The following is a 14006-nucleotide window of genomic DNA, read 5'->3' as shown; positions in this document are numbered from 1 at the left end:
ACTGTTTAACCACTCTGGTTAGAAAATGAACTTATTGATATCTAAATATTGTGACATGCTTAAATATATGGTTGATAGTATGTTTACTTTGCTGTAAACAGGCTGAAATACGGGCATGCTCCTTCAGGACAGCACACCTTGTCATCACCGTTAGCTTGAAATCTCCAAACCTAAAAGGCCAAAACACACTGACAGCTAAAGCTAACCTGGCGGGGGGGACGGTAAGAGCTAGCTTTAACATGCATATTAACACAAACCATCGTGCTCAGCAGGAAACAAACAAACGTCTTACCGAACTGTGATGCTAGCTAGCTAGCTGGAATTAGCAGGGTGGCTCATTTACCTTCCCAGAGACTGGGCTTCGTCTGTCACACCTGACAAACAAACACTAAACTAAATTATCTATTCGAGCACGCGGCAGGCTTGTCTGCGCTGGTTTAGCCGCCATTAAAGATGAAAGCACGTCCAGCTGCCGCTGTATCACGACAGAAGTCAAACTATCCTTCGCAGCGGCTAAAACGGCTAAAAACGGCTTCTTTTGCCCTAAATTGAAGATGTAACGGCAGGGTTCGCTCTGAAGCTGTCTGTCCCCTAGCAATCACCAATCAAATGCCTCCTTTTCTTCTTCCCTTGATTTTATTGTTTCGCGTTTGTCCGAAAGCTTCAGGATCGTTACCGCCACCTACTGGACAGTTTACAGAATCACAGAGGAAATACACGCCTGAGGCAGATCGAAGCTGCGGTGGGGATATGAATGAATGAATGAACCAATAAATAAATAAATACATAAATCTTGTCAGTGTATGAAGATTTATTATTGACTGTCTGTCTTCTTTTCTGACACATTGTTCACAAAAATACATATCAAAACACAAGGTCGATGATTATCAAGTGTTTGTCAAATGAATAATGTCCTTCAGAGCTGATAATTTAGATTATTTGATCAGTCGATAGTCAATTCAGCATTTAAATAATTTTCTAAGCAAAAATACAAAACAGATAGTGTCTTTGTGCAGCTTCTTAGATGTGAAGGTTTGCAGAGTTTCTCTGTTGTGTTTCTCCCTCTGCCTGTCTGTGTTTGTGACTGGCTGTCTACTTTTTACAGAACACAGGACAGTAACATCGTCCAGTCAGGATTTCAAGCTGGTACATCCATCAACCAGGATGATGTGTTACTGGTCTACAACAGAGGAGTTCAGTGATAGCTTGGCCATCCCTCTGGTCACAGTTTGGAGATTTAACCAGCCTCCTCCTCCAGCCTTACTGCTCTACAGGAGCAGAGGTGATGCTCATGTGTGAGTTTGTGCTGTCTGTAAAGAAATACTGCATCCTGAGCTCCTCACAGTTCAGAGGTACTTGTACTTTACTTGACAAATTCCATTTCATGCTACTTTATACTTCTGCTCCACCTCTTCTTCTCCTCTACTCCTGTGGACTCTACCTTTTAGTCAAATGCAGGTGAGTTAATATTAGCTCCGCCTTGACAAACTGCAGCAGTAAAATGTTATGCACACATTAACACATCAGAATAAATTATCCAATATGATGGGACATGTTTCTGCATCATGTGGACTTTTACTTTAACTCTCTTAGTAGATTTAGCTAATAATATTTTTGAGTAAGTTTTTGAATGGAGGTAAATTTAATGGAGTATTTTTCAGTTTTACGGTGTCGTATTTCAATTTTACGTCAGTAAAGGATCTGTGTACCTGCATCTCACCAGTGTGTACTGCAGAATGATGAGTAGCTTCAACTGTGAAATGAATGTAGTAAAAAGTACAATGTCTCAGGATGTGGTGGAGTAGAAGTATAGAGTATCATGGAATGGAAATATTCCAGTGAAGTATCTCTAAAGTAAAAGTACCTGATTACATTCCTGCAGAATAAAAGAAGCTTTGGAACAAGAATTCTGAAGTTCTGGATGCAGCCGCTGCTTTATGGAAGCCCAATAATGCCAAGAAACGAACAGATGAAACGTCACGAAGGACAAAATAAAAATCCTCATGTTAAGTGAAGAAAGAGATAGAAAGTCAAAATGTGGACTTTTTAAGGTGAATGTATGAGATGAAGGGTCATTTATCAAAATCATGAAACAGCATAAGCCCAAATTTTGACATGTTTCTAAATTTAACTTATTATATCATGATTTTGGCTTAAATCTGCCAGAGAAAACGTCCTGCTGCCGATCACCAACACACACTGAGCTGCCTCAGGTGGGAAAAATACACCATCACCTCAGCCAAAGCACTCTGAGGATGACTCCTTTCAGCCCTTCAGTATGGACACGGACACACACACACACACACACACACACACACACACACACACACACACACACACACACACGCTGTAATTTGCAGTAACCCCATTGTTGTTTTATGCAAACAGTCTGAAGCTGGATAGGACGCACTGAGGCATATGCAAATCAGCCTATCAGGCGGTGCGGGGCGTGCTGCAGAGGTGAACGTTCCTCCACTTAGGAAAATGCTGATGAGCAGCCGTGGATTTCCAAAACTTTTTATCCCAATACGAGTTTCATTCTGAAATATCAGGGAGAGCGACGGCAGCTGGAGCGGCACAAAGTGTTTGTCTGTAAACTCTGAGACAGGTGAGTCACTCCTCCTCCACCTGCTCATCACTGACTTTTTAATATCTGCATTATTTCAGGACAGTCAGGAGATTATGGGATGTGTGCTTATTCACATGGAGATGGCTTCGATTGGCTTTCTGGGAATTTCTGCCTTGCTTATGAATATTACACAGAGAGCACAGTTTGTGTGGTGTGTGGAGGGAGGGCGCATTAGAATGAACTCAAGATCATTTTCCTGGGTGGCCTGAGTGCTTCATTGTCCCGGTTAAAGCTACGATCCTGTAGGAAAATCAGCTATATTTATCATTACAGATATTAAGATGAGCGCGGACCCGGTGGATCAGTCGGAGGCTCAGGCTGAACAGGCAGGTAAGGATGTTTCACCTACTTCACGTGAACTCTGAATCCTGTCAACACTCAGAGAAGCCGATCAGACGCGAGTCAGGAAAGAGTTATGCTCTGTTTATTCTGTCTCTGCCACAGACAACATTTATTCTCTTCACGTTTGACACGAGTTACGGTCTGTCTTCCTTTTCACTTCATCACAGAACGCTTGCATGTGTTTCAGTGTGAGAAGATCTCCAGAAAATCAGACATTAAAAACTCTTTTCTGGATTGTTTGGAGGATATTTGTTGGGCTACAGTGCGTCAAATACCTTCAGAACATTTTTAATTCTGATGTTTGAGGTTGAAATGTTTGGACTTCTTGACTTTTTGGCTTCAGGTTTGATCACCGTTCAGTGATCTTTGTTGTTTATCAGGTTTTTAGAAGCGTTTGCTGTTTCAGCAGCAGCTTCAGGTTTTAAAGAGCAAACTGCCTCCATACGGCTCCACCTGATGCCTGATGGTGCATCAAATAAAAGCTAAACAAGAAGCAGTTTGGCTCCTGTTTCATAGGGAGTGTGTGTGTGTGTGTGTGTGTGTGTGCGTGTGTGTGTGGACTTTGTGGCAGTTGGTTGCTATACCAGGATGCACCTGAGGCTGTTTGCTGAGAAGCGCTGGCCACCCGGGGGCTGAGAACACCAACCAGCCACAAAACAAAACCAGGAACCAGCAACAGAAAAAGTGGAACTTTTCTTTAGACAATGGCAGCGTGAGAGAAGTGAGAGGCTGTTTCATGGAAGTGTTGAACATCTTTGTCAGAATACGATCAGACGTATTCACCTGGTGTTAGCTGTCACCATCAGTCACGCCACGGCAGGTCGATCTGTCCAGGCTTTGAGATTTCAGTGTCTGAGATTTCTGCCTGCACACCAGAACAGCGCAGGTGAAGGCAGCACAGTGTGTGGAGCTTGTTTTCTCTAAAAAGATGTTGTACAGTTTTATTTTCCGAGGGTTTGGAAGCTGTAAGCCACAGACTGAACACCATTTAGCTCCACTGTGCTGGTGTGCAGGCAGAAATCTCAGAGTCCAACCTAAACAAACAAAACCAAAACCATCTGCATGGAGAGACACCACGAGAGATACGTGAGAGGACGCGCTGTTTGTGATCAGGGTGAAATAATCCTTTAACCCTTCAGCTGCTGAAGCGTTTGAGAATCACATAAAGCAGCAGGTGTTTGGTGTTGAGTCGAGGTTGATGGTTGGAGTAAAAGTCCCAGACTTTGACACCAGAGACTCGTGTCTGCTGACGTTTAGGTGACAAAAACACTTCAGTTATAGATGGCAAAGTTCATGATAAATGTTTGTTAACACATTCTGTCTGATGTTGAAGTTAGAAAAGCTGATAAAAAAAAAACACGACTCAGATGGCTTTACATTCCTCTAAAATACATTTACAGTTCCCAGTTTGTTGTATTTAATCCAAATTTCCAGGAGAGAATTTGACAACATGAACATTGATCTGCTGCTTCACGTCGTTGTTAAAATCTGTCACTGAATTCACATTTTTGAATTTGTTTTTGTAGCTTTCTGGATTGTTTTGGTACTTTTTGGTGCTTTTTGTTCGCTCGAGAATCCGGAGACGATTAAGTTCAACACACCACAAACTGCCGCTGCCAAAACGCCCAAACATCAGCTCCTCTCAAACACACTGAACAGAAACTGAACACTGAAACCTTCATTCAGACGGATTCACTGCAGGACTACGAGCTGCAGGTGAAGCTGCTGTTTGGCATCATGATCAGAAGGTGATCAGGAGGATGAAGGTGGACGTCCTCCTCCTCGATAAGCTCACAGCAGAGTTCAGGGCTCGTTTAGTTCAGTCTGTTGGTCTGACTCATTGATCCTTTATGTGACTCGATCAGAAATATCAGCAGTGACTGCGTATTGATGAACCCATGGAGCTGTCCGTGGTGCTGAAGCTGAAGACACATTCAGAGATGTGCATTTTTCTCTAAGAGTTTCATCTTGGATCCAAAATATTCTTTCAATTCTAAACTATAAAAACTCACTTTTATGCTCTGTCACAGCTTAAACACACCTTCATGGTCAAAGTGACAAGCAGCAACGATCATAGAGACACACTGCTGCCTGTAGTATTCCTGTAGTATTCCTGTAGTATTTCTGTGCCTGCAGACCAAACCTCCTCTCAGATATCGTTTGTGTGATGAGGTCAGGGTTTAGGTTAATCTCTAAGAACAGATAATCTGCATGTGACTGCAGAATCTGTCAATGAGGGACAAGATTTTGGTGTCGGAGGCGTCCCGGTTTCCATTTGTTCTGTTTTTGTAATCCAAGTAGCACTGACCAATCACACTGGAGCTGGCTTTGGCTCCATGCAGGTAAACAGTCGAGAGCCAGAGAGGTGGAAAGCATTGGCCGAAGTGCTATCAAAGAGCGTAGGGGCTACTGTCCGATGACGATTTAGCTCTTACAGTGTTTTTTAAATGTATCATGTGCATTAATATTCAGATGTGTGTTTACAGAGATCAGCCGAAATGTCGCGTTGTTGTTTGAAAACAGACTGTAAACAATGACAGAGGAGGAAGACTCGGCCCTGAAACATTCGCTGTCGGCCCAAGAGGCTGAAAGCAGCCGATGGGTTCAAAGATGGGGTTTAGGTTTAGAGTTAAACTGGGTCAGAGTTTGAGCCACCTTAAAAACCAACAAATGACTGATAGGTCAGGATTCTGCTCTGATCACTGATCACACACACACACACACACACACACACACACACACACACACACAGTCCTGCTGCCTAACGTGTTGCAGTTTACTGGTGGACAAATGTGTATTAATCCTCAGCTGAAAATAGTCCCCAGCAGAAGTGAGAGCCACAGACAGGAAGTCAGACAGCGGCGAGAGACGGACGAGCGTGCTGCTGGTTTGGTCTTTTCACGGGACGTTCTGTGATGATGCTCAAGAGTCATCCGTTCACACGTCTCGTCTCGTTTCTCATTCGTAGAAATAATCTGTGATCTCTTGTTCTGGGACACACATCACATGTGGACAGGAGGGAAGCTCCTCGACCGCCGTCGACATGAAATGAAGGTTTGACGACGTGTGAGACGGTCGGTGTGGTAGTTCATCCAGTGAAAAGCTGCTGTTATTCAGCTTTCTGACTTGTTACTGCACAAATATGGTATTCAGCCCTGAAGACTAACTGAAGTCAAACAGACGATTGAAGAGGAGAGACATCAGACCAACTGCTCTCAGATCAGTTCGTGAAAACTGTTCAGGCTTTGAGGACCAACAGATGGAGGAAAAGACGACACAACTTTTCCAAAATTTAGAATTTTTTAACCATATTTTTGTCTGCAACCAGTGTGTGTTTGCAGACGGAGCTCTAACACTGGCCTCCTGCACTCAGAGCTGATTTGCATGGCTCGGTCATTTCCATACTGGAAGTTTGGCCGTGAAGCTGGTTGTGCTGGGGGGCAGTGGCATAGTGGGATGGTTCAGGGAGTGAGTGTGTGTGTGTGTGTGTGTGTGTGTGTGTGTGTGTGAGTGTGTGTGTGTGTGAGAGAGAGAGAGAGAGAGAGAGAGAGAGAGGCCGCAGGAGACACACAATGCAAATATACCTATAAACCCCCTCCACTCTCTCTCTCACACACACACACACACACACACACACACACACACACACACACACACACACACACACACACACACACACACACACAGAGTCCCAAAGGCCCCATTTGACATTCAAATGACAGAGCTTATCCAGCACACCTTTGATCTCTGGTGTCTCTCGTCCTGTCGACGCTCTGAACGACGGAAACTTCAGGAGGAAAACTGACCTTCTTGAAAAGACTTGCTGTGTGTGTGAACAGTCAGTAAACAGACCTGCACACAGTCCTTTGACACACCTGAGCAGACCCGTGGGTGGACACGATTCACTGTTTGTCTGCAGATTCTTTCCACGTCGATACGCAGAGTTAGCTGTCGGCTCTGTGGCTTCTTTTATATTCTAGTTTGGTTCAGTTTAATTCAAGTTTTCAGTTTTTTTTATTGTATTTCCTCATGTCCACTAATATGGAAGCAGAAAAAATAAGACTTTCAGAGGTGGACTCAGAGCTTGTTTATGGAGGTTCTTCAAACATTTTACTACTTCAGTCAGTTTCTGTTGTATTTAAGTGTAGCGACGGGGCCTTTGAAGGACTTTGTTCCCTCTGCTGTCACGTCTTATATCTCTCCTGTCTTTTAACATGATGACTGAGGAGCACGTCAGAAACACGTTTTCTCTGTTTGTTGTGTTTTCTAGATTCATGAATGAAGCAAATCTAATTAGGAACAAATTGCTCAGTAATCAGCAGCAAAAAGATGAGCTTTACTTTTACTTAAGAATAAAGCTTACTGGAGATGATGTCATCGCAGCTGTGACACTGAACACCTGTATGTCTCACCTGCACACATGTGGCTAACGCTGAATGCTAACAGACTAAATTGATCTTAATGTGGTTTGATTTGTCACTTTGAAGAAGTCGAATGTCATCACGTTTTAACAATCTGGATTTTCTTTCTCTCTTCTGACTTCTAGAGCATAACGGGATCGACTTCAATCGACAGGTGAGTTTTTTATAACTTCCTGTGTTCAGGTGAGGCCTTCGTGAACGAGGCCTCTGCCATCAGGACCTTTGGACTCTTTAACATGTAGACAGTGTTTGTTGGCACGCTGAACACAGCGGCTCAATCTGGTGTCACATGCTCATGTGTCATGGTGTCTTAAAGGGTAAAAATGGATGAAAAGCACCTCCCACGCACCATCCCTGATCGGCTGTGTGTGGCTTTTACTGAAGCCATTTTTCCTTCTTAAATAACAGAATCTGTCGGTAAATGTTGGATTTAAAAGCAGCTCACTGATATAATATTGTTAACAAGATGTCCTAAAGCAGCTGGTCCTGGAGTTTTAACCAAAAGTTACTCAAAGAAGCGGATGTAGTGCATTTGTCAGGGACTACTTTCAGCAGCGGATTGATACACATTTGGTCCTTTTCTCAAAGTGAAACTCCAAGTTTATCCAGGAGAGATGTTCCTTTATCAGTGAAAAAATGATGTACTTTCATTTCGTCCTGAAACAGCTGTGGTTTCACGGCCCATGAAGGAACGTGCAGCAGTGTGGCTCTCTGATGTGTCCTGAACAGTTTTTGGACAACAGTGGAGGTCTTTGGTGCAGAGGACGAGCACATATCAGGCTTTGGATGCTCAGACACTTTTCAGTGCTGATCTGGTCATTTCATGGCATTTGGTGATAGAAAGAATTAGATATCACAAGACTTTTTGTACCTTCACTTAAAAACGAAGCTCAGTTGGAATATAAACACCCTCGAGCCATGTGAAATGTACTGAACCTGTACCGAGGACACAAGGTTCAACTGACTTTTAGACGGCTAACATCCTGAGGATAAACTACCTGCTCTCCACGCAGGTGTCAACAAAGCCTGCCATGTCTTCAGAGTCCTCAAACAGTTTGCAGCTATTTGGATTCTTCTTCAAACATGCTTTTTGGCATTGGAGGACATTTCTGTCAGTGTTTTCAGGAAGTGGCACAGCTTTCAGGGGTTAGGGGGTGGTGTGTGAGGGGGAGGGGGAGGGATCGTTTGCATACTGGCTTGCCCAAGGGGAGGGAGAGAGCCTATCACTCTTTGTATCATGTTTAGTGACCAAACTGGTCCTGGAGCGAGTATACACCAGCCTGTGTGTGCCTGTGTGTGTGTGTGTGTGTGTCTGCACACACACACACAGGTAAACATGCACCGTTTGCCCCTGAGAGGCCAACGTTTCCCATCATGCCTACAGAAGTGAACCTTCTCTCTGTGTAACGTGCTCTGAAGAGCTCACTCGCTGTGCTCGTGCTGTCGCAGATAAAGACGGAGGATATCCTCGACTCACCTCATTCGGGCTCCACGCTGAAGACATGTCACCTGACGCAGACCCCTCCCATGCCTGGAGCTCAGCTCAGTGGGGTAAGACACACAACAATGTGGGATGGTAACAACTGTTCCAGGTATCAGTCAAACCCTCAGGTGTTACAGGGACGCTGAGGAGAGGCTGGTGAAGAACATCCTTTTAAAAATATCCATGAAATGTAACACATATAAAATACATTTATATCAAATTTAAAGCAGGAAGCAGGTTTTTAATGAGGTTTCTAGTGATATTAACTCCACCTCAGTCAACAGTGAAACACTACGTACACTTTAACGGCTCAGTAATTATCCCATAATATAACATCATAAAATAACAGTCCCCGAGGACTTGATTTTTTTAAAATTGAATTATAATAATGAAGTATTTCTATACTGCTGCACTGCTACTTTCACTTCAGTCAGGGATCTCAATACTTCCTGCTGTGACTGTTCATATTCTGCAGACGATGCGTTATATTACCATGTTTTAATTACAGGGATCTCTGATTTGTACTTAAGGACAGAACATAAATAATAAAAGTAAAGTAAAATTACTCATTATGCAGGATGATCAGTTTCAGAGTATTTTTAGTACTGAACCAATCAGCCAAGTAATTGATTAATGACAGAAAATGAATCACCAACCATTTTAAACACTGAATATTCGTCTTTTATGAAGGAAAAATGGATCATATATATATATTTAGGATGCTTTGGGATGTTAAATCTATATAATTTATGCAGTTAACAGAAGTAGAGTAGAATCATAAAGTACTACAGAGTGAAAATATTAATGTGAAGTGCCTCAGAGTTCAGCTGGAGTGTTGAAGTTTTGGTTTTGTGTTTTCTGCTTCGCTGCAGGAGCTCACCTCCCTCCACACCATGCAGCAGCTGGTCCTGATGCCCCCGTCCCACCTCCCATCTCCATCCCCCTTCCTGCTCTCTCAGAGCCCCACCAGCCACCAAGGTCTGAACACCTCCACCTGCGTCATACTCTTCACTCTGCACAGTCTTCAGTAGTTATGCAGGGAGGAGAGATTCATTTTCAGGGCTTTAAGTCTAATTTCTTTAAAGTCGGACATTTGTGAAATGTGCTTCATGTTGATGAGCATAAATGAGAAGATCTACTCTCTGTGTATGTGTACAGTATGTTCTCCACGTCTGTGGAGTAAAAACACTGACAGCAGCTGCTTATCGTAGCTTAGCATAGCTTAGTAAAACACAGATCCATCCAGCTGCCTGAATCACAGATAACTGATGAAAACCTGCCTGTTTCCTTTGCAGCACTTCTGCAGCAGAACTTGCTCTCCCTTCCTGGTCAGAGTCAAACTGGTCTTCTTCAGCACCAACCTGGACTGGCTCTGACCCCACAGGTAAATCCAAACCACTGTCACGTTGCCAAATGTGACGTGCTGTTTAAAGCTGCTAATTCATGTTTACATTTAGGGTCCATAATTATACTTTTGGTCTGATGGTAAAAGTACAAAAATATACTTCCTGGAAAGAGTACCTGTACAGTGAAGAGCAGTAATAACTAACCTCTGCACCACGGCTCAGTGTGCGCTGTCAGACACAAACACAGGCAGCCATACATAAACTCTGAACCAAAGACCAGAACAGTCAAAGACCAGGACCTGTGGATACCAGCAGAAAGCCAAAGTCTGAACATCTGGCCCAGTAAATGCAGACGTGTCACAGTTCTTGTTGTGCTGCAGGTCTGTGAAGCCTGTTTGGTTTTGGTTGTGTTTGTCTGATCCAGGCTATGGGTCGCTCTGGTCTGGCAGGACCCTCTATGGAGAACCACATGGACATGTCCCACCTGCAGATGCCCAAACACATGTCGGTACCACCACAAGAAGAACCCAGTGATCTGGAAGAACTGGAGCAGTTTGCTAAAGCGTTCAAGCAAAGACGCATCAAACTGGGCTTCACGCAGGTAAGGAGGAGGAATGAGCCGTCGTGTTGTTCAGGCCTGAAAATGTCTTTTCTCAATGCTCTCTCATCGTATCACTGTGTGTGCGTTCTGTCACAGGGAGATGTGGGTCTCGCGATGGGAAAACTGTACGGCAATGATTTCAGTCAGACCACAATCTCTCGCTTCGAGGCTCTCAACCTCAGCTTCAAGAACATGTGCAAGCTCAAACCTCTGCTGGAGAAATGGCTGAGCGACGCAGGTACGACACACCGACCGCCATCAACGCAGCCAGAAAACAAATTCAGTGAAGCTGTCTCTTTAAGAATAAATCAATTAAAGTATTTTCTGTCATTCATACTGGAATCCCCCCCAAAATCCTTATTGATTTTCAGTGTTATCAGTTATTATTGTCAATGAGGATTTTATAATCAGCTGTAAACGATAACCTCTGTACCTCTAACAGTTCTCTGTCACCACCAGTCTTACCTGCTACAATAGTTAGCATTAGCTCAGAAACGTGTGGCAGTTTGTATGTTTGTATGTAACAGCAATAATGCAGCTATGTCTCTAGATAATGTTTATGTGCAACATCTTCAGTTCAGATTCTGGAGGAAAGCTGCTGCAGCAGAAATATGAACTTTAAACATTTCTGAATGTGTTATTCTTGCAGCATCAGGTTAAGGTGCAGCTGCAGCTAAAACATAGTTAGCCTAGCTTAGCACAAAGACTCATCACTTCATTACTCATTACTGATGAAGATTATATTTGTTCTTCCATCAGAGAACTCGCCGTCTGACTCGATGAGCAACCCGACCTCCCTGCCCCCCCTGACCGAGGGCTACGGACGCAAACGCAAAAAGAGGACGAGCATTGAAACGAACATCAAGCTGACGCTGGAGAAACGTTTCCTCGATGTGAGTTCAAGAGCCACAGCTGCATTTTGTGCTCATCACTAATTAGCAAATGTTAGCATGCTAATAGGTAAACATTACCTGTTAAAAATCAGCATTTTAACATTGTTATTGTGAACATTAACATGCTGACGTTAGCTTTCAACTCAATGCTCAATGATGCCTAAATTCAGCGCTGCTAACATGAAGTTGATTGTACCAATGGGGGGCGCAAAAATATAAATAAATGCTTCGGGTCTTTTCTTAATGAAAACATCCTAAACCTTGAGGACAGATGAACACAGGCGCCTTCAGATGTTATCATGTACACGTTTGCTTTTCAGAACCCCAAACCCAACTCCGAGGAGATAACCCTGATCTCAGAGCAGCTGTCCATGGAGAAGGAGGTGGTCCGGGTTTGGTTCTGTAACCGGCGTCAGAAGGAGAAAAGGATCTACTGCCCGGTGGCCAGTTTATCCGTCAAATCACACAGCTACAACTCCAGAATGGTCAGAATGGTCTAAAACCTCCAAACATGTACGACCGTTGTTGTGTGTGAGGTCGATTTCACGTCTGTGTGTTACCAAGCTGGAGTCAGGGCGTGGTTAGCCTAGCTTAGCATAAGCAGGGGGAAACAGCTTTTTGACGGAGCCGGTCGAGGCGTTTCCTGTTGCCTGCAGTCATGATCAGATAAGCAGACCACAGTGTCGAGGAGCAGCACTCTGTGCAGATAGTTAAACTACATTTCCCAGCAGGCCTGGCGGTCAGGTAGTTTACCTCTGTCCAAATCATTTAACATTCCCAGGAAGCGCGTTTTGCTCGTTTTAACTGATTCCAGTGAAAATTAGCTCGTAGCATCACTAGCCTTCACATCCTGCCTCCAGCTGCACACTGAACGCACAAACGTGTCAGAACGAAACAAACAATCCTGTTTTCACTGTCGTCACTGATTGATTGATTGATGATTGATTGATTGTCCTTGTTCTCTTGAATACGACTGGAATCAGAAAATGAAAATGTTCCCCGTGATGCTGCTTGAATATATTTTACAGTCTTGATGTCTCTTTGTCTCGTCTGTTTCAGGCCTCGACATCCAGATCCTACAGCCCTCTGGCTTCAGGCGGAGGCAAGTTCTGTTCAGATATTGATCATGAGCCTCTGATTGGAACTGATCACTTCAGCTACAGTCAGTGTGAAAGTTCATTCTGGACATTTTCATGTTGTCTTACTGTCCACAGCTGCACATTAACCATAAACACATTCAGTTCTGTGTGTGATCCATGAATGTGGGATTCTGCATTCACTGATGTTTTGACCTTTTCTCTGCAGTTTCATCAAATTCCTCACCAAACAGCATCAGCCGTGAAGCTTCTCCCAACAGTCTGTCCACTGTCTCTGCCTCTTTAACGTCTCAGGTCAACCCACCTTCCTACAGCACACCGGGGTAAGAAGCTTTCACCCAACACCCCTTTAAAGACAGCGAGACACAAAGACAGCAAGACACGAAGACAGCAGGACATGAAGCTGTGAAGAGCCGGTTTCACATGTGTCAACAGATTATTAAAGGAACAGTATGATATTTTATTAATAAGCATACTTCATGTCTTTATGAAAGACAGAGGATCAATGTGAACGTTGAATGAATGAAAAGCAAACTGTTGTTTTTACACTTTCGGGTTTTTATGAGTTCATCAAAAGACTTCAGAGGCAAATAAAACTGATTCCACAAATATCAAACTGCTCCTTTAAGACTAAATCAGAAGCTAAAACCAGGGCACAGTTAGCTTAGCTTAGCATACAGGCTGGAAACAGAGGGAAACAGCTAGCCTGGCTCCGTCCAAAATCGTTAGCTCATAGCTCATAGCTCATAGTCAGATTTCATCTGTCTGAGTCACATAAAAATCAGTCTGTGGTGTTTGTGGGGTTTACGTGCTGGACTTTGGACAGACAGACAGACAGACAGACAGACAGACAGACAGACAGACAGACAGTGACATCCATCCTCTCACCTCACAGGATTATTTCTTTAACCTTTAGAACTGATCTGAGCAAAGTGATTGTCTGGATCATTAATCTGGCGCTGCTCTTTCAGGTCCTGGTACCGCACATGGAACCCTGCTGCGTACCATCACTGAGGAACATGAACTGTGTCATATGAAGCATCTGAAGGTTGTTCTGTTTGGGAGGAACGTACTCTGAGGATGTGACGCAGGAACACAGCAGCCCTGTGACGAACAGGGTTTCAACTCAAAGAGCAGCACCAGCAGAGGACCCTGAACACACCACGACGCTGTTCACACACACACGTCTCAACG

General features: G+C 43.8%; 2 protein-coding genes across 4 annotated transcripts in view; one reads left to right on the top strand and one right to left on the bottom strand.

Moving 5' to 3' along the window:
* The window catches only part of trim37 (tripartite motif containing 37), a 26527-nt gene extending 17563 nt beyond the window's left edge, over nt 1-8964 (bottom strand). Inside the window, exon 1 of one of the 3 annotated variants that reach the window (XM_076750554.1) lies at nt 8870-8964. The gene's annotated coding sequence lies outside the window, so the exon portion shown is untranslated. Of the gene's footprint in view, nt 1-292; nt 603-8869 lie in introns of those variants that run through there. The other 2 variants (XM_076750553.1, XM_076750552.1) reach the window with 2 other exon arrangements.
* pou2f3 (POU class 2 homeobox 3) lies at nt 2536-14006 on the top strand. Its single transcript, XM_076750556.1, has 13 exons — nt 2536-2608; nt 2903-2967; nt 7520-7546; nt 8842-8943; nt 9748-9853; nt 10171-10259; nt 10646-10822; nt 10919-11060; nt 11582-11715; nt 12036-12200; nt 12775-12817; nt 13021-13135; nt 13784-14006. The coding sequence occupies exons 2-13, from the start codon at nt 2911-2913 to the stop codon at nt 13824-13826; spliced, it is 1200 nt and encodes a 399-aa protein (XP_076606671.1). The 5' UTR covers nt 2536-2608; nt 2903-2910; the 3' UTR covers nt 13827-14006.

This window comes from Chaetodon auriga, chromosome 15 (genome assembly GCF_051107435.1).
Source record: "Chaetodon auriga isolate fChaAug3 chromosome 15, fChaAug3.hap1, whole genome shotgun sequence".
Classification (NCBI taxonomy): Eukaryota; Metazoa; Chordata; class Actinopteri; order Chaetodontiformes; family Chaetodontidae; genus Chaetodon; species Chaetodon auriga.
This window is presented reverse-complemented; position numbering and strand designations above follow the sequence as displayed.

Excerpts from the sequence above, each read along its gene's own strand:
- pou2f3 (XM_076750556.1), top strand. The coding sequence starts at position 2,911 with ATGAGCGCGGACCCGGTGGATCAGTCGGAGGCTCAGGCTGAACAGGCA. Across the intron at positions 8,944-9,747 it reads CTGGAGCTCAGCTCAGTGGG|GAGCTCACCTCCCTCCACAC; the intron begins GTAAGACACACA and ends GCTTCGCTGCAG. Across the intron at positions 12,818-13,020 it reads CCCTCTGGCTTCAGGCGGAG|TTTCATCAAATTCCTCACCA; the intron begins GCAAGTTCTGTT and ends TTTTCTCTGCAG.